Below are 25,297 nucleotides of genomic sequence, written 5' to 3'. Positions count from 1 at the left end.
CGTCTCATTGCGTCATTTAAATTCCTAAGCACGACCTTCACCATAGTAAAGTTCGTAAATTCTCCATCCCGACCACAGTGTGTGTGTGTGTGTGTGTGTGTGTGTGTGTGTGTGTGTGTGTGTGTGTGTGTGTGTGTGTGTGTGTGTGTCAGCGGACGGTAAGTGAGACGAAGGCAGGCAGGCAGCTCCCATTCGCCTTATTTAAACACATACATTCCTCATCATGACGGCCACGGATGTAGACATATTTTCTGTAAGTACCCTTTCCAGTCAGCTCTTACTTCCAGAAACCCGTTTTCACTGTCTGTACAGTTTTTCTGTAATTAATTGGGACTAGCACGAGCGCTACTCTAGCTTAGCCCAACGGACTCTGTCTACTTGACTAGTAGTGCAGTCTAACGTTGTTTATTTACTGCTTTATCGTGTGTGTATGTTTACTACACGTGTATTATCTGTCTTAATTGGCTTATTCTAGCCATATAGGGTATTTCTACATTGTTTGTGAACGAAGAACGTACTGAATGTTACTTGCGATCATCTCTTTATTTAAAGCTGCAGGCTGATACAACCTACAGAACAAATCTCGGTTTACTATTGGAGTATTTCAGTGGAATACAAGATTGCAGCACATGATTGCTTTTGTAGGCAACATGTTCACTCATTTACCACTTTGTTGACATCTTTAGTGTTTTACTGCTCCAAAATCCCAATTGAAACATCACTACAACAGTTAGTAAAGTTGGTTGAGAATCTAGTTGAAGGAAGCATGACAAGCAAACAAGAAGCATGATGCTGCTGATAAGCCACCTTGCTGAAAAGACCTTTGTTTTGGATGCTGCAGGCTTCTTAACTTTCTTGATCTTTCTTGATGTCCTTAAACAAGACTTGCTAGGTCAACAAGCTTCACTGGAAAAACCGTGGCAGTCCATCCTACCTTTAGGAGTTTAAAGGATTAGTTCAGTTTCTGATAATTTACTCATGTCATCCAAGATGTTCATGTCTGTCTGTCTTCAGTCGTAATTAAGTAATAAAAGTAATTAAGGTTTTTGGGGAAAACATCCCAGGATTTTTCTCCATATAATGCACTTCAGTGAGGACCAGTGGGCAGTTTCAGTGCAGCTTCAAAGAGCTTGATCCCAGCAAAACGATCAGTCCTTTTCAAAAACAAACAAATATATATATATATTAGGGATGGGACGGTATGAAAATTTAATATCACGATTATAGTGACTAAAATTATCACGATTATCAATATTATCACGGTTTTGTTGAAACGAGATGAAAGTGTTCAAAAATAGTTGATGCTCACACTGAAAACATTTCAGCAAGTTTTATATTTAATAATCAACAAACAACTAATAAAACAAGCAACTCTATGCACTTAATTTAAAGAAAGATTAAATTCTGTGGCATTTCCTTCCTTACAATGAAAAGTGTAGAAGCATAGAAAAGCATAGAAAAGTCACTGACTTTCGCCATTCCTTCTCGAAAAAAACCAAAACAAACATTGCGCGCTGCGCTTGCGTCAGACTGTTGCTGGCTGGACATGATTTAATAGTGAGTTATTAAAACCGCGATAATCAAACACGGTTTTAATGATAATTCATTTTTAAACGATATTACTAACCTTCAGCACATTTTATCACGGTTATCAATAAAACCGGTTATCGTCCCATCCCTAATATATATATATATACTTTTTAACCACAAATGCTCATCTTGCACTAGCTCCATGATGCACGTCTGCAAATTCATGCATAATGTAATCAGCTGTGTGCTCTGGTTCAGAAAGGAATAGTAAGACAAAACTATCTCCTCCTACCTTAAAATCATCCAACATCGTTGGTTTACCTTTTTTTTTGTGTAAAGGCCGTTTGACTTTCTTTGCACGTTTGATTTGTAAACATTGGGTCAGTGGTTCAGTTCAAACCTTCAGTCCATTGGTCCCCATTTAAGACCATTATATGGAGAAAAATCCTGGGATGTTTTCCACAAAAACCTTAATGTCTTTGCGACTGAAGATAGACAGACATGGACATTTTGGATGACATGGGTGTGAGTAAATTATCAGGAAATGTTTATTCTGGAAGTGAACTAATCCTGTAAGCAGGTTTATAAACTTTGTGTTTTGAGTGATGTTAACGTAGATGTGCTATGAGTACTGATTGTCTGGGAGGAAGCCCTCTTGATTGTTTGGGTTCAAGAAGGGTTTGTTGTCTTATGAATGTGCCGTGGAAGTGAAACATGGTGCATTGCTGTAAAAGTCTCTGTTCAAGACTCTAAACATTGAATGCAAGCATTTTTTAACAATACATTGAGCTATTGGCTGAATGAAATGTGTGCTCTCACAGTCAATGCCTTTTGATTAGAGGTTTGTGTGGTTTTAGGCACCATATTGATCATCTGCATTGAGCCGTGGAGGGTCAGTTTTAATTCTAATTACATAATGGGCAAAAAAAGCTTTAAGGGACAGTTCACCCAAAAATAACAATTCTGTCATCATTTACACGCCCTCATAATGTTCTGATGACCTATAGTGTAAGTGACTGGGCTGTCAAGCACTGTAGCTCTAAGATCTTAGTCAATCATTTCCATTTTACATTAAATAAAAATGTACAATAGTTTAAATTTCTGGAACTATCCCTTCTAATCTCAAATATATTTACAGTCTTCTTACTGAAGGATGCTAAGTAATGGAACAAGACAGTCCTGTTTAACGTTAATTTCATTTATTGTATCATACTCTAGTTTCAGGGCAGGGCTGATGTAGTTATATAAAGCTACATGTTTTGAGATGAGTCAACATCCTGTTCATGCTTAGATGCCACTGACATTAATAAACACCAACATCACATGATTGGAATGATGTGATGTTGAAGACCCTATTTGGCCAGAACATAAAGGCCTTAAGGGTGTCATGCGTTTGTACTGTAATTTATGAGAATTAAATACAAAACTTTACACTTGTCATATTTCAGATTTTAGTCAGCTGTATTTGTGCATGCAGTTGCAATTTGAATTTATTTAATTTTAAATTTAGTTGCTTGAGATCTCTTCTAGAAAAAGCAGAAAAAACCCAATCTGCTTTTTGTTAAGGGCTGATGCCATACAAAACAAGCCTAGACCATCTGCATTCTTCTTCGTCGGCCCCTCCTCTTTTATATCAGATGGGATGCCAGTGAAATTTCGGATGAGGGTTGTCGTGTCAGTTTGCATGCACGTGTTCAGGTGTATGTAGAGGGTGAGAATGGAGCCGTCCCAATTTGGCTCTTCTCCACTGTCATTCTGAGCACCCATCTGGCCTGAACAATCTGTGTTGTCCATTATAGATTGTCTATGGATGGCATCACTTTTCCCTGCAGATTTGTAGTTTTACATCATCATCTTATTAGCTGCTGGACTAAATGATGGAAATTCAAATCTAATTTGTCTTGAGAAAGTGTTCACCCAAAGGATCCCTCATCATTTTCCAAATCTAGTAGTGTGATATTGATAAAGCCATGGTCATTAGTAGTTTTATGAACCGTTTTGAAGCTTAAAAATGGAAAATTGCAAACTGTAGGCTAGATTATTCAAAAATATCTCTCTTAAAGAAGAATGTAAATCAGTGATTTTTTGGGTGAGGTTATTCTTTCACAAAGTAATGCATGGAATGTTCCTCGGTTTGCTCAGTGTTTTGTCAGCGTGCATGAGTTGGGCCTGTCACTGTGAGGGCGGGTTGAGAAAATATTGTTGTGTGGCCCAAACAAACGCTGCTCTATTTCCTCTTGATCTGCTGCCCTCTGAGGGGAAATATTTCCCTGTGGCGGGGGCATTTGCTATCAGCCCCTATATGGGCATTGTTCAAGCCTTCCCAAGTGTTGTTTTCCTCCTCCCTCCAGACTGCCCGTTTCCCAAAAACACTTTCAGCCATTTCCCCTTCACCTCCTAATACTGGGATCACCGCTTTAGTGCCTCAGCTTTGAAATGACACTGAGGTCGGTGCCGTTTTTTTTTTCAGCCAGAATTCCTTTTGTGCTTGATGCTTGATGCCAGCAGAACTGCTGCTTCCCTCAGTAGTGCGCTCTGTGATCGTCTCCGTGACATCATTCACCAAATATGTGCCTGCACTGAGGAAGAACACTAAGCCTGACAAGGGAGGAGCGCATTGTTTTCACAGTTTAAGGGAACTCATTAGTGTGATGAAAGCCTTTTAGTACCGTATTTTCCGGACTATAAGTCGCACTTTTTTTCATAGTTTGGCTGGTCCTGCGACTCATAGTCAGGTGCGACTTATTTATCAAAATTAATTTGACAAGAACCGAGAGAAATGAACTAACAGAAAACATTGCTGTCTCCAGCCGCGAGAGGGTGCTCTATACTGCCAGAGATGCTGCTCAGTGCTCCTGTAGTCTACACTGAAGACACAGAGCGCCCTCTCGCGGCTGTAGACGGTAATGTTTTCTCTTGGTTCTTGGTTCTAAATAAATGCGACTTATAGTCCGGTGCGACTTATATATGTTTTTTTTCCTCGTCATGACGTATTTTTGGACTGATGCGACTTATACTCAGGTGCGACTTATAGTCCGAAAAATACAGTAGGTTCTTAGATTTGTTTGGTGCTGAATTATAGGATTTTAATTTGAGAAATGCTTAGTTTGAATGAGTGATTGTGCAGGTTTAAAGTCGGCGTGAAATGGCTCAAAGACCTGATGGCCAAAACATCCATAGAACTGCTGCACAAGCCTGTCGAGCCTTTCAATTTTCTATCTGTTCCAATCCAAAAATATCTTGTCTTACTGTCTTACTACATTACTACTTAAGGGAGCTATGTGGAGGTTTTTACTTAAAAAAATCTTTAAGATAGTTTTCATTTGTACATGTATGAGCCAACCATGATGTAAAAAAAAGAATGACACCTCGACTGTCCACCACGGTTGCCTCTATCAGCCTGTAGGCTCAATTGTGTGTGGAGAAGTCGGGCCCGAATTGGCGCGAAAATTCACAAAATGTGACGTCATGCGCATTCTCGTCTACTTAGGCTTACAACCGTACGGCACGCCAGCCATTAAAGTAAGCAGCGGCAATTAGGGTTGGGCGATATATCGGATATTAGCGATAATATCAGAATAATTTTGACGACGATACTTTTTCTGCCCGGTGTTTGCTTATTTTAAGCAATCTGGCAACCATGCTCACGTGCTCACTCCTCATTACGGAAGAGACGCCGACGATAATCTGAAAACACTAACAAGCTGGAATTGAGCGATCTAATGTGTTCTGTCGTGAGATCTCAACTGTATTGTTTGCATTTGTGATCGCAAAATAAATGCACTTACTCGAACGCTGATGTTTCAATAGAGAAACATAGGCTATGGCCATTTGCAATTACTATTGGGGAATTTCACTGATATGTTTACCAGTTTCCATAATATAGACAGAGAGAATGCAAAAGTCTTTGGTATTCATTTATATATATTTATATATAAGAAATAGCTATGTGCTTCAGCAACTAGCTCCCCATCTAAGAGGGTTTTTAGTGTCAGTAGGAACATAGTTTCATGCCACAGAGCTTCTCTTAAAACCGCAGACAGTTGACAGACTTGTGTTCTTAGCTTAAAAACTTGTTAAAAAAATAAAATACTTATCCCAGTTGCATAGTTTAAATTGTGAATTGCATGCACTAAAAAGTTGACAGAATGCACTTTCTGTAACTGTTACTTAATTTGCACTGCTTCAGTTACATATAGGCCTACATGTATTCATTTAATAAAAAGCAGTAAGTGATCTCTTGGTCTAGATTTTTTAACTGCTTAAATTAGCCGTTTAATCTAAATAGTTTTTTTTTAATGGGCAAAAGAAAATCATGTTTTATTTTTTATAATTTAAATGCAAATGCAAACATATCGAGATATATATCGAATATCGTAAAAATTGACAATATCGAGATATCATTTTTTTTTTATATATCGCCCAGCCCTAGCGGCAATAGTGTTTTCAAATGGACTCTGCGGATGGAAAGAAGCGACCAGCCTCCAGCACAATTCAGACACCCACGGACACTCCTCGTAAGTAAAAAAAAAAAAAAAAAAAAAAAAAAAAAAAGAGCGTGCACACTGAGAACGAGCATGAGACTGGCTGCAGTTCCTCTAACGGCCACTGGTGTCAGTAACGGTTAGAAATGTCAGAACCTACGCAATGCTCCTTTAATGCAAACCTAGTACCAAGTGGCAGTCAGTGCATGGAGGAAAGCCTTGTTTCGACCTTCATATGGACGTTCCTGTAAGGTGTGATGTCATGTGAAAACTATCAATTGCACCATGTATCCATCCATCCAGTCAACAACCGATCCATAGAACTGATGCATAAGTTTCGCTCCGCAATTGTTTCTTTTCAACAATCTGCTTCACAATACTGTGTTACATTGCAACATTGTTACATCTGTTACATTGCAGCTTTAACACTTTGATTACCGTCTGTTGTTACGAACATTGTGAAGTATAAAGTACTGTAGATGCATGTTGGAGTCAAGTTTGTATGTTGAGGCATGAGGCATTTGTGTATGTTCAGTTATGGTGATGAACATGTTATCGCTGATAATAAAAACATATACTGCTTTTTTAAACAAAAAATGCCATGACAATAAATGAAACGGCATGCTTTAAGTAAAAAAAAAAAAAACCTAATTAAGTAAATTTAAGATTTGTATGTTTGATCCACATGAAAAAAAAAAATCTCATATTCTGCACACAAATATCAGCTTAATCAACCAAATACCTATAATGACACAAAATGCTATAAATTATAACCTAAGCCCTCAACGGTGTGAGTTTTTGGTGACTGCTTTTGATTAAAAATATCTAGAAATGTCTAATATCTAAAAAATGGGGATGGTAGCTAAAATAAAGCCTTTGTATGTGACATCAGCTAAAACTATTTTGTTCTAGTTATTGAATATGTACATGCATGACATCATTAAAAAATCTGAATAATAACATAAGACAAAATGTGCATTATTCATTGGCAAGGATATTGGGAATGACATAGGAGTGATAACACTTTATAATTTTTTTTTGTCCAAGCAAGCCCAATCAAAATGGCCCAATCGTTGCTGATTTATTGGCTTGACCGCTCATTAGCCACAGTTGCATTGCTTATTGTTGCCTTGTCTTTTATGTGAGCCTTATTTCAGTCCATGTCAACCTCAAGGACTTAACCTCTGATTCCTCCACAGAATGAAGAAAAGCGTAACCTCAGTCTTGGCGGTCATGTTGGCTTTGACAGTCTGCCCGATCAGCTGGTCAGTAAATCAGTGACTCAGGGTTTCTGCTTCAACATCCTCTGTGTGGGTAAGCAACCGTTTAAACTCTAAAGCATCTCAACGTCTGATCTTGTAGTAGAAATGCTAATCAGTCATTCTCTTAACATCAGGTGAGACGGGCATCGGCAAGTCCACATTAATGAACACCCTTTTTAACACCATGTTTGAAAACGAGGAGGCCAGCCATTACCAAAACGGTGTTTACCTGCGGCCCAGAACATACGACTTGCAAGAGAGCAACGTCCACCTGAAACTGACTATCGTCGACACGATGGGCTTCGGGGACCAGATCAACAAAGAAGAAAGGTACAGAAACTGCCTACTGCTCAGACCTGCATCGTTGTTTTGGAAGGTTGCACTGAGAAACCAATGATTAGACACAAATAAATCTGTTCGATGGACCTACATGCTTTGGTTAGTTACTTGACCTGTTAATAAAAACATCTGCTATAATTAGAGCTCGGCGATAAAACAATATCATGTTGAGTTGCAATGGTTGATAACGATGAAAAGCTCTGGACATTTGTACTCCATATAGATTAATCTAACAGCAAAAATAAATGAGCCAACAGCCAGTCAGTGCTTGTGGCTAAAAGGCTAAAAATAATAATAATAATAATAACATTTTTAAGGCATATCATACAACCAAGGTATCTTTTCATTAATGTATCCACCTTATTTTCCCCCTAAGAGTGGGTGCTGTAAATTTTATAGTTCTGGATTGATTAAGATTGATTAAATTACTATTGATTAAATAAAGATGTTCATCTCTTTCTTTCTTCAGTCGCAGAAAAGCATTAAAGCATTAGAGGCACAAATCCCATATTGTGAAGAGAACTGTTTGATATTGTTGCATAAACTATTAATCTAACATGAAAAGTAATGTTGACTGCATTCATCAAGCTCTACCTTTCAACCTTGTTGCCAAAATTATAATAAAATTGAACAAAGTTTTATACATTTATTGTACAGGGAGTTATACGTTTATCACTATCTATGAAGGAACACAGAGTGGCAGCGTAATTTAGACTCTGTTAGCAATTTGTTTTACATGCATTTACATTCTGCTGTAGGGTTTAATTCATTTAATTTGAATGTTTTAAATAACAAAATCGATTTTTAGGCATGTCCCAAATGTTACAGGGTTGCAAATCTCATTTAAAACCATTAGGAAAAAATTAAACATTTCTTCTAAAATTCAGTTTGACCCTCTCTTTGACCAAGAATTTCTAGAAAAAGTGCCTTGTTTAATTGACAGTTTGGTGAGAGGGAAAAAATCTACACTGCCTGCTAGTATGTGCCTTCTAACCCTCTGAATGTTGGCTGAAAAGATGCACAGACAGGCAGAGACTTACTGTCTGTTTGATGTAGTCAGGAACCATGCCAGACATTGCATCTTTTGGGAAAATGGCTCTGAAAGCTTACAAGCAATGCATGCAGGGAAAACTACCCAAGAAGTCAAGAGACAAGGTCAGGCAGTGTAAACATGATCCGCTCAAGACTTTACACAAGACTCTCATTCTCACAAAATGTCTCGATTTCATTAGAAATGATAACATGTATAAAATCCTCTCGAATATTCATGCGAGACGTTAATGCATATCACAATCCCTGATTTCTTGCAATGTGTTTTCTTCAGCTATAAACCCATTGTGGACTATATCGACACACAGTTTGAAAACTACCTGCAGGAAGAGCTGAAAATAAAGCGTTCTCTATTCAATTACCACGACACCAGAATCCACATCTGCCTCTACTTCATCTCTCCAACGGGACACTCGCTCAAGTCCTTGGACTTAGTCACCATGAAGAAGCTGGACAGCAAGGTGCGTGCACATCACTGGTCAACTAGTAAATGATCTGCATGACACTCTCTCTGCTGGCAAATTAGTTTAAAAAAGTTTTATGATGAAGATTTGTTTTACTTCATTGCAGGCATCTTCCAGTAGCGTGTGAGTAAACCACTAGGCTGCAGCTGCATCTAACTGGCTGATTATAAAATAATGATATTATTATGAAAATTATACGCATATGAATTGCTGACATAAAATGAACATTTATTATTGCACATTATTTACTCTGAGTTTGTGTGGTTTTCCGCCAGTGCTCACAATGGTGTAATATCAAATAATCAAAATGCTGAATCATTAAAAAAAACAAAAAACAGTATATTGCACAATATTATAAAACTGCTCAAGATAGTACAACATCATCAAATGATTGATTATTTTCCTAGATATTGATATAACATTTTAAAAATTACAAAGTTGTACATTTATAAGATTGTACATTTGAATGGCCAAGTCTTGGCTAGTAATAAACATTAAAATATTTGTATTAAAAATACATCAAATATTTTTATATTTAGAAATTGTGTTTGACTGTTACATTCAGAATTCTTTTGCTGCTAAAGCCACGAATGAGCATCTTTTTAGCGATCGTTCTAGTGTGTATATAAAGGATGTCAGTAAAACTACACTGATGTATTGATAATCCTTACATATGTGGAAATGTAGGACAGTGGGCAGGGGCTTCTCTCTGTCCAGTGGAAAAAGAGCCGATCAATTCTTCATTTGATCAGAGAGTAATACGCAAACGAAGAGTAGAGCTTAAGGTTGCTGTTTTTTTAGGAGATGCACAGATGGTTGGTAATGATGTGGCCCTATGAACACAAATACACATTAAGCTTGGGAAAGTCTTCGTTTTTCTGTCACATGATCAAGCGTTCTATAGAAAGCATGTGTGTTTGTGATTTGTTAGGTATTTGTAGTGCAAATTAATGTTGATTTGTTAAACTTTGAGTTTTGCTCACAGTAAGACACTGAAGTCACTTAAGACATATTTACACAGCTGAGTTAATGCTGCTCTGTGCCTGCTCAAAGTCTGTGTAAAGAGGTCATGCTGCATGAAAGCCAGCTCTGACCCACCTCAGCCCCTCAACCAATGACTTCAAGTGTACAGTCAAAAAGAAAAATCACACTGATTTAGAGTGACATGAGGATGAGTAAATGACAGATGTTTCTTCAGAATAGTCATCAGATTGTCTCACACTTTAAGAATCTCAGTTAAACACATGTAGCCCGATTTATTACTGGTGTCATATTTAGCACGAGATCTTTAATTGCATGTTTCAATCCAGCCCGGCTCATCTATAATCTAAGCACAAGCAGACGTGGAGCTAGAATGTAGACATATTGTGTGAAATGTAGCTTTTTTTGTTTTGTTGTTTTTAGGTGAACATCATCCCCATTATTGCTAAAGCTGACACGATTTCCAAGAGCGAGCTACACAAGTTCAAGATCAAGATCATGAGTGAGCTGGTCAGCAACGGTGTTCAGATCTACCAGTTTCCCACAGACGACGAAGCTGTGACAGAAATCAACTCCTCTATGAACGTGAGTCTCATCAGAGACATAAACCACATAAAGACACAAAGTACAAGTTGAATTCGGTTCCAGAAGTAAATGTGTATTTCATAGTTGTTGTTTTTTTATGTAATAAAAATTACTTTTATTGCTAATATAAGTGATATGCACAAATATGTCATTTTTGTAAGATTTATTTTTGGTCTTTTAAAATCGGCAATAAAAAAACATTTGCACTTAAGGCTTGAATACGCTACACAAAATCTGTACGGATTTTAAAATGCTAGACATCATACACTTACCGACTTTGTAAATAGTCACAGAGGAAAAACTAAACGACTGAGGATCACACTCTACCAGACTTTACAATCACTCCGATCTCAACAAACTCCCACAGAAACTTGTGTCTTGTCTCTATGAGATGCATGATGAATGAAAACAATTCGTTCTACAATTGGCTGAAAATATCAAACATGTTTGATATCCTCTTACTGGATAGATTCATAGTCTGACGCTAAAACATTGGAAAATGTGACCATCATACACTACACGATTTCCGTGTAGCCTCAACTTCTCCAGACTGTAAATCAATGCAAAGGTCTGGGGAAATCCTGTAGTGTATTCCAGCCTTTACTCATACTTTGACCACATTTTCCAGAAAAAAATAGATTTATTTTTAATCGTCTGAAATGTGCTGCACCTTTTGTTCTGAAGCCTGAAGCCTGAAGCCAAGGCTTTAGAATAAAGTAATAAAATAATTGTATGGTAAGATTTTTTTATATTTTACCCATGTATTATTTTATTATTATTTATATATATATATATAAAAAAAAAGGATCTGGATTTCTAATTTTCATTCATGGAGTAACATGATGATTTCTGTCATCTGGTGGAAAACAAAGACTTTTAAAATAAACTGGCTGCAGATGACCAATTATTGCTAGTTCATTTTCCATTTCCACTCCTTAATATAGTTCTTTTGACACGTGTTGTGGATTATAAAATTACCATTATAACAAACGCTTTATTGTACTGAAGAATGAAGAATAGCAAGAGCAGGAAGAGTCAGTCTCGTGCCATTTATATGAAGCGCAGACTCCAGCAGCTTAGAAGCGTTAATTATTCAACTATTTTACTTACTTGTATATACAGAACTAAGTTAATTATTAGTATTAGGAATAATTACATTTTTAGATTTAATTAAAAATAAAAAGGACAGATGATAACAAGAGTTCATCTTTTAAATCTTTGTGAAATGTGTTGGGCTAGCACAGACTTGGTTTTATTCTTTTCTATTCCTGTTGCAGCTCTACTAGTCTGCATTTACACTACTACACTAATGCACAAGTCTGTTTTAACATAGGTTTGTCATGTTTTCTCTGTTGCTGCAGTTATCACTGTCAATCATCGCAATTTCAGCACTGTTTATGTAATCTGTTGAGTAGACAAAAGAAATGACTAGACAATGGCAAGGTATGCAAAGAGGGTTGCTTGTAGCACTTTGCAATTACTTTTGCTAATATTCACCTCAGTGTCGTGTATCCACATTGACACGCTATGCATTCATTTGAAATGTTGGGATTCAGTGAGAAAGGACATTTTATTTTCACATGCATATTATTGCAAAGGAAATCTATGGAAGCACATGGGTAGCGATATTCAATTTGCAATGTAATATGCAAAATGACAATGCAATATGTAAAATGACAATGCATTTCTGAATTTACATTTACATTTTCCAATACATTTGTGCAATGTTTGGTGCAAAATGAAAATGAAAATTAAATTACATAATTTTCATTTGGCATTTCATACACCAGTTTTAATATGTAAAATGAATACAAATTTTAACGCTTTATAAGTTGCAAAATTAAAATGAAAATGTATTACAGAAATGATTAGATATGTCTAACATGTTCAAGCAAAAACTGTGGCAAAATTATCATTTAAATGCTATTTTTCTTAAATGCATTAACACTCACAGTCAAGACACTTCGATTGCATTTTGATTCAGTGTTCCGCAATGAATGTAGCAAAATTCAATGTGCACATTGAAAATGCATTCCGAGCCGATCACGTGTCCGCCCCCTCGCGCCATGTCAATCACTGCGTGAACAAGGCGGGGCTTGCAGAAGGTCACAGACTCAAATCTCAAGAAGAGGATTCAAGTGAGAGAACATGGACAAGACCGTTGGTCCGTGTACGTTTTGATCATTTCGGTTTATGGCTTCAATATTTCACTGAGCTGCGCATGCGCTGCTAATAGCGCCGCGCTGCTGTGGAGGGAGGAACTTCACTGAACGAGAAATATGAGTCAGTGGATTACATGAACGAGAACGATTCGTTCACCTAAAAGATTCGTTCAAAAAGAACTATTCGTTCACGAACGACACATCACTATTTCAGGCAGAATAAGAGTCAGTGCGAGTGAAGCACTGTAATGTCTGAAACCACCGCTCACTGTTAATTAGCATAATATTTGAATCCGATGATGCTGGCCACATAATTCGTGCTGCTGCGACCTGCAAGAGACCCCGTTAAATTATTTCTAGGTTATAGTATTGTATAAATATTGTCCCACTGATAAAAACAGTGCAAATAGTTCTGTCTCCTTGGATAACAGTGAAGTGGAAATAAATATAGTTAAATTTATGAAATAAAATTAAATAGGATTTCTTGGGAAGGTAAGTCTGGCCAGTTATACAGCAACATGAGTCAGACGAGTCTGAAGATCTGAGCTGAATTTGGTGAAACATTAAAGTTCTAGTCTGTGTCAGTTACTCTCATAATAAATAATAATAATAATGTTACCCATATTTTTCGGTATAAGTTGCATCAGTCCAAAAATACATCATGAAGATGAAAAAAACATATGTAAGTCGCATTTATTCAGAACTAAGAGAAAACATTACCGTCTACAGCCGCGAGAGGGTGCTCTGGGGTAGGCTACAGGAGCACTGAGCAGCATAGAGCTGATTTTACTATTTTTATTTCAGAAATGTAACCATATTAATTTTTACAATTATTTATTAATGTCACACACACATACCTAGTGCCTTATGACTTAAAATATGAGAGTGGTAAATGTTACAGACATGGAACTGTTCAGTCTATTATTGATTTTTATTTCCACGTCACTTTTATCCAAAGAGACAGAACTATTTGCACTGTATTTATCAGTGGGACAATATTCATACAATACTACAACCTAGAAATAATTTGCAGGTCTCAGCAGCACGAATTATGTGCCCAGCTACATCTGATTCAAATATTATGCTAATTAACAGTGAGCGGTGCTTCTTATTCTGTCTGAAAGAATGAAAAGACCGAGCTGGAGCGATTCGACCAATCAGATGAAAGCAGCGTTTCAGCTCCGCCCACAAGTGCGAACGAAATATTGAAGCCATAAACCGAAATGATCAAAACGTACACGGACCAACGGTCTTGTCCATGTTCTCTCACTTGAATGCTCTTCTTGAGATTTGAGTCTCTTGACCTTCTGCAAGCCCCGCCTTGTTCACGCAGTGATTGACATGGCGCGAGGGGGCGGACACGTGATCGGCTCGGAATGCATTTTCAATGTGCACATTGAATTTTGCTACATTCATTGCGGGACACTGAATGAAAATGCAATCGAAGTGTCTTGACTGTGAGTGTTAATGCATTTAAGAAAAATAGCATTTAAATGATAATTTTGCCACAGTTTTAGCTTGAACATGTTATACATATCTAATCATTTCTGTAATACATTTTCATTTTAATTTTGCAACTTATAAAGCGTTAAAATTAGTTTTCATTTTACATATTAAAACTGGTGTATGAAATGGCAAATGAAAATTATGTCATTTCATTTTCATTTTGCACCAAACGTTGCACAAATGTATTGGAAAATGAAAATGTAAATACAGAAATGCATTGTCATTTTACATATTGCATGTCATTTTGCATATTACATTCCAAATTGAATATCGCTACCCATGTGCTTCCATAGAAATCAGCTGTGAGTAGTGTTTTCCAAGTCGACTAGTACTTGACTGATGTTTTTATCATGCATCCTTTGGTTGTCTTTGTTCTAGGCTCATCTTCCCTTTGCTGTGGTGGGCAGCGTGGAGGAGGTGAAGGTGGGGAATAAGATGGTGAGGGCCAGGCAGTATCCCTGGGGAGTCGTTCAAGGTAAGTGTCATTCTCAAAGACGTTCGTGTGGTTTGGTCTCTTGTGTTGGCTGTAAGAGATGAGCAGGACTCTGGAGAGTATCATGCTCGATGGGCCACACTGGGACTTTAATTTGAACCCTGCGGATGCTTTTCCTGCTAAAACAATCCCATCAATCAAAGCGGCGATTAAATGCCACTCTAGATGGGAGCTAATTACTGTGTTTTCTCAGATGAGAGAGAGAGAGAGAGCTCTGCCACAGATAAGGTCACGTCATTAGTCATGTTTTTCAATTGAATTTGTCCTCTAGTTTAAGTAGAGACTCGTGCTGCGTGAAAGAGATGCTCAATGTAGCACAGCTGTAGTGTTTTTCCGCATGATATAAAATGTAGTCAAATAGAAATGAAAACTTGTGCAGTTTTTCAGTTCTCAGCCTATACTTGCAGTGCTGTACTCAGTACAGCTAAAGGATACTCATAAGAATGTTTAGGGCTGTCAGTTGATTTAAAATGACTTAATATCTCAAATGTTCTGAAATGTTACTATCAATTATACACACTGTTCCAATGTGCTGTGTTCTACTATGCTCACCAATGCTGCATTTATTTTATAAAAATTTGTGAATTATTATTATTATTGCAATTATCATTTTATTGCAATTGTTTCTTTTTGCCACTTGATCTTTCAGAATACATTCTATTGCATATTTGCTGTATTTTTATTAGTGTTGAAAACTGTTGCTGTCTAATGTATATTTTTTGAATTCTTTGACAAATAGAAAGTTCAAAGGAAACAAATGTCTTGTCACTTTTGATTAATGTAATGTGACCTTCCTGATGACTTCTTCTTAGTGACTCTAAACTCTTGAATGTATTTCGATATTCTATTTTTCCAATGTATTGATGAGTTAACTCATCAGTGAAATTAAAGATGGTGTGTGTGTTTGCTGTTGCGTAATCCTAGTCTTCAGAACACACGGAAAATAACTTAAAAATATCACAAAATTTAATGACATCATGCATAATTAATCTCTTATGGGCAGCACTTTTTTGGTAATTAACAGCGTACTACTAAAAGCAATGACCGATGGTTAAGTTCTGGTATTATTATTCATCTGAGTTCATCAGTGTTGTGCATCTGTATTGATGGTGATCGTGTGTGTTACAGTGGAGAACGAGAGTCACTGTGATTTCGTAAAGCTGCGGGAGATGTTGATCCGAGTGAACATGGAGGACCTGCGAGAGCAGACTCACGCCAGACACTACGAGCTCTACAGACGCTGCAAACTAGAAGAGATGGGCTTCAAAGACACCGACCCAGACTGCCAGCCTTTCAGGTGCGTTACCCAGTGAGCTGCACATTATTACCAATGAAAACTCCATTTGGTGTTACTTTGTCAATGACATTAATGTTAATGCAATAGTGTGCCAATTAAAGCATAGTTTTGGGCTGCTGTTCCCTTTTTAAAGTGACAAAGCATTCCTGTTCACATAGAAACTATAATGGTACTATGACTATATTAGTGCCTTCACCAATTGGTGATAACCTTCAGTTGTTTATAAATGTGTGCTGCGGCTCATAAACTTTCCTCTTTGTCGTTATCTTTAAAGCTGTGGTGTGGACTACACTAGTCTCATATGAGATATATATGATATTGTATATATAAGTTTTTTTACAGTCTACAGGAGACATATGAAGCCAAAAGGAAGGAGTTTCTCGGAGACCTGCAGAGGAAGGAAGAGGGGATGCGGCAGATGTTTGTGAACAAAGTGAAGGAGACGGAGTCCGAGCTGAAGGAGAAGGAGAGAGAGGTTAGTCCCACAGCATTATGGTTTCTTCTTCTTCTTCTTTAATACATCAAGACATCAAGACCCCGATACTGTAAATAGATGCTGAAGCTGAGGTTGAAATTGGACACTCGTTCACAGAATTGGTATTTTTTTTATGGTGAATGGCACATAGTGCACTCTATAGTGGATAAGGAACGATCCAGACGCTGTAAATCCGCTTTCCATTGGCTCATATGCACAAGACGGCACAGGCCATAAAACGTCCCATCTTGTCTTCTTCCCATTTCAGTTGAAATTACATCAACACATTGTGCGCTTCAATGCATTTCAGTGGACCTTGAAATAAACCCGATGGAGACCTGCTTGACAAGATGCCAGTCAGCGTGAATGTAGTGCAGGTTCAAACGAAGCTTCTGGCATCACTTTCAGAAACAGCCCTCACTTGTGTGTCTCCTCAGTTACATGAGCAGTTCGAGCAGCTGAAGCGCATGCACCAGGAGGAGAAGAGGAAGGTGGAGGAGAAGAGACGGGAGCTGGAGGAGGAGATGAACGCCTTCAACCGGAGGAAGATGGCCGCCGAGACCCTCTCGCTCTCACAGCCCCTCAAGAAGGACAAAGACAAGAAGAAGTGAGTTTCATCTTTTTTTTTTTTCTCCAAGTGCAGAGATTTAGCTGTTCTTACATCTGGAGTGAAATGAAATCCACATCGTGAACTCATATAAGCATATATAAATGGCTCAAATCCAGGATCTGACAGGCGCGCAAATTTTTGGCAAACTTGGTGTCCACAAAGGCATCCTGAAATATTAATATTACAAGCCACGGCTGATATTACTTTCAGTGCATGCATACTGCTGAAATAGAGTCGAATAGTAGCATGGCATCTCAAACGCATTTGTTTAATGCTGCTAGTGAAGACGATCCAAAAGAAAGCTGTTGTCTGTTATGTTGCAGTACTTTGTCTGTCTCGTCACATTCATTTCAGACTGCTGGTAAAATATGGTTTAATTTACCGCCGCACTGCAGCTTTGCCAAGAACCATTGCTTTTCAACTTTGTCAAATGCATAAGAGTTAAATGTTCTGACCTCTTGCAGCTCAAATGAAGCTTGTGTAGCACCATCTTGTGTTTATTGATGGTATGTGTGTGTAACATTTCCAGAGCATCCATTTTGTGGTTTGTACCTGACTTGGATCCACACATTGATATCTGCTTTTTAATATAGTCTCGTGCAACTTTTAACCAGAAAAACTGGTCAATGCATTTAGAATTAGGTGAAGAACGGGTCAGGCAAATAAAGGCATTTTTAACCTTAAAATACATACAGTATTAAACAAATTATTGTGGCATTAATAATTCAAGGGTATTCAATATAAGAACTGGTCCTTAAAATAAATTGTTACTATTAACTAGTTGTTTATTAGCATGCATATTACTAGCATATTGGCTGTTTATTAGGCAGAAGTCAGAGTTAATAGTGATAATTGTTCCCTAAACTAAAGTGGGACCAATTATTTATTATTTAATTTTAATTCTGCACGTTTTGCACGTATTATAGGTTTATTTACTCCCCGTATCACAACATGTGTGTGTGTGTGTGTGTGTGAGTTTCTTGATGTGCTTGAGTTTATTTGCATGTTTCCATTCTACATCATCTTCAGTTGAATTTAATTTTCTGATTCATTTTCTTGTTTTGTGTTTGTTTTCTTTCAGTTAATTTATGAGCACATCGCAGGCCACCGTGGACTTTCCTCTATTAACGTCAGCTTTTGTTTTGGCATGCTCCTCATGACATTGTGTATAAGGACCAAAGACCCCGATGAGAAGAACGAGAGATGAATTTCTTCTTGTGTTGTCACTTTTTTTATTTTAGGGGCTAATTTTTAATGCCCTTGCCTCATCAACCCGCTTTTATTTTTGGGACGGTTTGTTTTTGTTTTGATACTAACCATCTGTCCATTTGTCTCCAGTCAGGCCTCGTATTGAGAAGTACATGTTTCCCTTGCCAGTGTACAGTAGTATTTAAGATCTGAGCCAGCAATAATACTAATACACACACGTGTATGATTTTATTATTATATAAGCCTGCATGGCTTTCTCCACAGTCTTCGTTATTATTGGTGCTGTTTTTAAAAGTACATGACAACAGATATGCAAATTATATTTTTTTGTATTGTAGAGCATTTAAGGCTGCATTGTATTCAGGTTATACTGTAAAGGCCATCTGAACTAAGGTATCTTCCTACAGACATAAGGGGCAATGATGATAGAAATAAACACTCCCCTGATTTCCTTTTGGGATCTGCTTTGTGTTGCTTGATTATTCCTTCAGAAATCATTCTGATATACTGATTTAGGGGTCAAGAAACATTTCTGATTATTATTTTGATGGAGAAAACAATTGTGTTATTTAACATTTTTGGGGAAACCGTAAAGGCTTTTTATTGTTTCAGGATTCTTTGATGAATAGGAAGTTGAACATTTAATTGAAGTTTGTTTAGCGCTTTTTACGATACAAATCATTGCAAAGCAACTTTACAGCAAATTACGTTTCTATAATAAAGAACAGCATTTATTTAAAATGGAACTCTTTTGAATCCTTATAAAGGTCTTCAATGTAACTTTTTAATCAATTTAATGCATTCTTGCTGAATAGAAGTATTTCTTAAAAATAAAAATAAAAAAGTGTTGTATTACAAATTATTACTTAAAAGGTATAGTTTACTCATTTATCATTTATTTTCCTTGTCATTCAAAACCTATATTTATTTTTTTAAGAGACTGGAACAAGGTGAGTAAATAGTGGTAGAAATGTGTAGTTAAACTATATTTTCCTCTGAGGTGCTATAGTTCACATTTGCCCTCACACAAGAAAACTAGGAAGAATGTGTGTAGTGTCAAATCAGCTTTTATTCCACAGAAGGACACACAAACAAGAATCTGCTGTTTTCACCAAATAAAACAAACCGTTCATTATAGAAAATGAAATGTGATGTCAGAGCAGCAGGGATCTGATCTCGTACAAGCTGCCTTCAGAAAGGGTCGGGACGAGGTGTTTGTGCTTAAAACATTAGGGGGGAAACTCAAATATTAGAGTTGAAATGTAATTTCCTCTTCACAGTAATACTACAAATCAAGACATTATTCTGAAGATATGAAATGTCAAAACACTATAAAGCATAACTCAATTCAGGAATTCATCAACTGGCCAACAAACTGATTTCCAAGCACCACAATCATTAAAGCACACTTACAGCGTGAAGAACGGATATGAAAATACAAAACGTAAAAGTATAAAAATAAACGTAATAAAAAAAAGCTCAAACAAAGGAATCTCAAATATGGTCAAAGTGCTGCATACATTTTTCATAGAAATAGAGAAATAGAAAGTGCCTTGGCCATCATTTATCTGCTTCCAACTTTCTCCAAACCACACGTTCCCTTATTAACTAGAAGAGGGTCGTAACGGAGGACAAGGAGAGATCTGCTCGTGCCCGTCCTGCAGTGTGTGGTTTCCAGTTTTCATTGACATGTCCTCATCATAAAGGCACCAGAAACCGTCGTAGAAGTCGTCCATGTATTGGTCCCCATTTGGTGCATGTCTGGCCCGGACGGCCATCTTTCTGTTCCCATCTCCATCCTCCTCCTGCATGTCTTGTCCTCTGAACGCCAGCATGCTGGAGGTGTCCCAGATGTAGACGGCGTTGGTGTGTAAGGAGAGCTGGAGACCGGTGAGGTACTCATCCACCGTCTCCTTACAGCAGATGAACTCGGTGCTCTCCATCTAGAACGGACCCAAACATCTGTGTAAGGAAATTATGCCAAGACTCAAATGGCATGGACAAAGTCGGAGTTGTTGTTGTCTAAAAACAGCACCATAAAAGTGGACCATATGATGCTAAAGTCTTCAGAAGACGTGCAACAGCTTTGTGTAGGAGACAAACACTTAAGTTTTCAAAGAGAGACCGGTTTTCTGCATATTAAACAACATCATGGTGTGCAAATGGTTTAGTTTTAGACAATTATCCTATTCATTCATACTCAAAAAAAACTAAAACAAAAAATAGATCAACCAATATTTCAGAAACCAACAATATTTGATCAAAAAAAAAAAAAAGATTTTGGCTGAAATATAGTGCCTGAAATTGGTCAGTCACACTTTTAAGCATTTCTAGTCAACTACAAATTCACACTCTGTGTACCATTTAAATGCACGGCCTATTTTTGCTGTACTAGCTGAATATAACGCACTATAAACATGTTTGTCAATTGAATCGCAAAGTAGACTTTTATTATGCAAATAAAGGGCTGAATTACCCACTACTTACAACGACAAACAAATTACTGTTTTACATTATTCAAGTTAAACGCACAAAAGCTGGCACAAACACTAAATATTTGGTCGAGTTTACTGAAAATGGGCGATTTATATGATAACAGTCTGAGTCTAGGTTTTGTTTTCTGTAAGCCAAATAACATTTGGATATAAATGGTCCTCTTCCTGACCTGAATGTAGAGCCACTACACCGCAGCGTCCTGCGGATCATCTTTACGAGTCTCCGTGTCCGGAGTCATTAAGCACAGCATCATCGTCTTCATCTGACTTTATTCTGGTTCACTCTAGATTTCTCTGTAGTTGTTGTACGTTGTAAAAAAAAAAAAAAAAAAAGCTAAATATCCATGCAAAAGGCAAACAGTATATACCATAGGCTTTTCTCCACCAAAATGCAGATTCATCACGCAAATGAGAAGTTAGATTTTATTAAATTACGTGCATATTTACTTTGAGTTGAAAACATGAATAATTAACAAATATTTAATCAAATATTTCCATATACGCCTATGTCTGTAGCATGAAAATACATACTAGTAAGCTTAAATGATTAAATGTTAAAACGGCTTGCCATAGTGCTCCTCTAATGTTTTGTTTTGACTGTCAGTGTCTATTTCTTGCAAACAACTTGGATACAAATAAACAACAGTGGACACTAGTGCTGGATTAACATCCATTTGCTATATTAAAAAATATTAGATATAAAACTTGCTTTTGTTTAAGTGAAATGTCTGTATATTTACGGTTGATTTATCAGGGATGTGATGATGCACCTGGAGCCAGTAGAAAAATCAATGAGAATATGTGACGACTGAAGTCAGGCTGTCTGCTGTTTTTCGTTCAGATGTCTTATGCAGTATAGTTTCACAAAACTAGAGTCAGACCTTCCAGTTTTTGCTTTATCCTGTTAACGGACACTCACGTTTTTGTACATGGACTTGAAAGTGCATGATTCAAACCTACATTTTTTATCATTCATGACTGAAAACATTTTGTAAAATGACTTTGATGTACCATTTTCATGGTAATGTAATGTTTGAATATAAAATGGGTTTCAAAGGGTGCATTTTGAGATTTTCCATTTTCAGTTGATATATCATTTCTGATGATTTCTAAAGTGTGATAGAGAAAAAGACAACAAAGATGACTTTGTTTTTTTTTTTGACAAAGGTCAGAACACCTGATATGATGTAGGTTTTTGAGGTGCACTCTTGCCATAAATTAATCTATTACTTGTCCTACATAATTTTTAACAAAAAAAGATTGGTAAAATATCAATTTAGGAGTCTTCGACCTTTCCAACGATATATAGTTTGTCATGATTAGATTAGGGTTTAATTGTAATATAGTGAAGTAAACGTAGGCGTCCCGTGACAGTTAACAGGGGAAATGTTGAAATTATACAATCTAATCTAATTCAGAAATTCCTCATGTTGCATGCATGCAACATCTTTGTTTGGATCGTGAGTAAAATGCAGTGGTTGGCTAATGGAAAGAGCACAAAATCATATAGTGAATATATGTGATGTGTTCTTGACTACCTGTGCTTTCTTCAGCAGGTCGGTGAACACCAAGAACCAATCAGGCGTCATCCTCTCCAGCTCCAAAGTGATGATGGCCAAAGCTAACATGGAGCCCTTGAACTGCCAGAGCTGGTGGCAGGCCATGCAGTGCTGCAGCTGTCTGGTCCACAGCGACGCCTGGAGGCAGCGTCTCTTCTGAGAGCCGGCCAGCATCAGCTGAGGATGCCCGGACATCAGCAGGCCGTGGAACTGACGGAAAACAACACATCACTTAACCATCAGAGCCACCGAGAAACCCAATCATTGACAGAGGCCAGGGTCTGTATTTGTCCTCCTGAGGAATGGTGTGTGTATAAGACCCTCAAGAGTCGGCTGTAAACAAATGTGCTGTGTTCATGTTGTCTCTCGCTCGGATTCCTAATCCAGATGTTTTGTTTCTCTTCAGTGCAGGCTAATCAAAGGCATGCACAACCCAACAAAATGATGAATTTTTGGGGGGGAATCAATTCCCTGGTTGATTCACCATTCAAGTCAGACCTGAATACAAGTTAGCAAAATTGGCAACGGAGATGACACTGATCATCATTGATGATTACAATAATGTGCACTTATAAAACCATTGTGAAATAAAATAGGGCCAATTCTGATTTCACATTGATGCACGTGTTTTCTAGCTTTATCTGTTTGGGAAAAGAAATAAGCCATGTTGATTGATTAGGAATGATGTGATCGTTTCACGAGTTCAGGGTAGTGATATATAATGCCTTTTCTCTTTAAATGTTTACTGTAGAAGTGTGGCTTTCCTTTGTATCTATGGCTGTGTGTGTGAGCGTGCACTTCTCCTGATGACTGAACAGTCACATGGACCTCGTCTGGTAATATATTTAAAGTATTCTAAATGTGGATATTTATTTGGGAGGTTTATTTTTTTATGCTATTACATATTTTTTCATTTGACAAGCAATTACATTTAATTATTCTACGTGTTACAGACGTCTAGATATCTATGATATGATCTATATGGGTAGATCTCACAGAATCATCCCAAAATAAATAATGCATATGCATGCATAAAGAAAACAAAGCTTTTTTAGAACCATTAAGGTTCTTTTTACATTGTGCCATTGTTATTATTCAGCACAAAATTAATTTAGTAAATGTACTTTATAAATTTAAGTAATAATTTTTTTGTTGTTGCACATAATGATAATGAAGACATACCATTTTTTTTGCATTACAGTAATGAGATAAGGAAAGCATGTACTAATGTGTCTAAAAAAATGTAAGTGTAATTCTAAAATATTTTTATACAAGTTTTTTTTTTTTTTTTGTGCAACTTTTTTTTTTTTTTTTAATCATATTAAAATTCTTCAAAGATATTTCCATACATTAAAATATATTAACGGTCCTAAAACAGGCTTTGTTTGCTTTATCCAAAATATATTTATCAGTTTGATTTGGGGTGAAAAAAATAACCCATGTTTCATGAGTTTCTCCCATATATTAATTTAATTTGAGAATTTTAGTTTTAAGCTTCACGATCGTATTTAACAGGGTCTCGCTTCACATGCTTTACACTTCTAATGGCTATTTAATGACTGTCCGTGGTGTGCCAAAACAGCAATTGCTCTCCATTTGTTAACTGTTGCTCTGATTAATCTGGGGAGCATTTTCCAAAAGCAATAAACTTGCAAGTTACCAACAGAATTCAGTGGAACTTGTGACCACAGTTAGCGAACGATGCTTTTGGGAAACGCACCCCTCGACCGTGTGCAAAGAACTGAACCCCACCATGAAGATAAATCCCATTTCTGAGAGAACATTTGTATTGGAGATGTTTTGCAGGGTTATCTATCTGCTTTACTGCTAAAGTACAAGCCAGATTAGTGCCTTGGCCGAATACACACCGCATGCAGCTCATATCATCCTAAAGAAGGTGGCTACAGATTTTTTCACATGCACTACATCAAGAACTGAAAGTCAGTTTCTGCAACACTAAAAAAGCTCTGCTGACACATCAGTTGCGACTCACTATGTGAATGAAGTCCATTGGTGTGGCGATGTAAAGGTCCCAGTGCAGCTTGCTCAGTATGACTCGCTCCATGCGAAGAATCTCAGCTGTTGAGAACTTGCATCTGCTTTGCTCCAGCAAGTCTTTAACCGATGCAATCACCTGTTCACCAACAAACACAGATGAATAAACGTGCTGGAATGGTTAAACACTGTGTGGGGAGTCTCTGTTGTTGTTACACTTGGGTATATCTTGCCTCGTCTTCCTCGTTGATCTTTGCAGCGAGGATCAGAGAGGTGATGGCCATGCATTTGAGATATTTCAGCTGAGTCTGCAAAAAGAGAGGACTTCGATTCTGCGCCCTTCATCATTTCTAGTGGTGTAAAAGGTAGTAGCGGTTTCACTTACTTTGACTGCTGCAAGCAGGCTGTTCAGAACACAGACTCCCAAAGCAAACGTCTCGGAGGAAAACTGGAAAAGGCCGCTCATTTCATGCAGCCACGCGATCGTCTCGTGGTACTGAGACGGGCTGATGTCTGAACCCTGAGAGCACATGAAACATGGCAAATGCAGAGCTCACGTTTGTGTTCACAGCATGCTCTTTCTGGTCGAGTACGGACATCTGGTTGGTTAAGGAGGTTCAGAAGCTTTATGTTCCCACCTGAATGCAACCGTTCTTAAGGACTGGGGCCCTCCAGAGACGCATTTCTCTTGCAAGGGTGTTGAGCAGCAGTGTGCCCAGCCGCTGATTCTCTTCATCTCCTGGAGGTTTCATGGCTGTTTTGGAAACTATTCCTTTCCAATGGAAGTATTGCCTGACAAAA

At 37.5% G+C, this 25,297-nt stretch overlaps 2 protein-coding genes across 3 annotated transcripts; one reads left to right on the top strand and one right to left on the bottom strand.

Moving 5' to 3' along the window:
* Positions 1-22,943, top strand: LOC132130939 (septin-8-A-like). 2 transcript variants are annotated; one of them, XM_059542820.1, is made up of 10 exons: positions 1-253; positions 7,214-7,328; positions 7,411-7,606; positions 8,940-9,126; positions 10,534-10,695; positions 14,742-14,838; positions 15,985-16,153; positions 16,496-16,628; positions 17,066-17,235; positions 22,496-22,943. In XM_059542820.1, the coding sequence occupies exons 1-10, from the start codon at positions 224-226 to the stop codon at positions 22,659-22,661; spliced, it is 1,425 nt and encodes a 474-aa protein (XP_059398803.1). In that variant the 5' UTR covers positions 1-223; the 3' UTR covers positions 22,662-22,943. The 2 variants fall into 2 exon arrangements, with proteins under 2 accessions (XP_059398803.1, XP_059398804.1); XM_059542821.1 differs by lacking the exon at positions 22,496-22,943 and adding an exon at positions 18,320-18,786 and having other exon boundaries at positions 9-253.
* A 1,739-nt stretch (positions 22,944-24,682) lies between these two features.
* On the bottom strand, positions 24,683-25,297 carry ccni2 (cyclin I family, member 2). Its single transcript, XM_059542822.1, has 3 exons — positions 25,135-25,297; positions 24,882-25,016; positions 24,683-24,804 (listed from the first exon to the last, which is right to left on the bottom strand). The coding sequence occupies exons 1-3, from the start codon at positions 25,246-25,248 to the stop codon at positions 24,709-24,711; spliced, it is 345 nt and encodes a 114-aa protein (XP_059398805.1). The 5' UTR covers positions 25,249-25,297; the 3' UTR covers positions 24,683-24,708.

This window comes from Carassius carassius, chromosome 47, assembly GCF_963082965.1.
Source record: "Carassius carassius chromosome 47, fCarCar2.1, whole genome shotgun sequence".
Classification (NCBI taxonomy): Eukaryota; Metazoa; Chordata; class Actinopteri; order Cypriniformes; family Cyprinidae; genus Carassius; species Carassius carassius.
The sequence above is the reverse complement of the archived record's forward strand: the minus strand, read 5'-3'. Positions and strand labels throughout refer to the sequence as shown.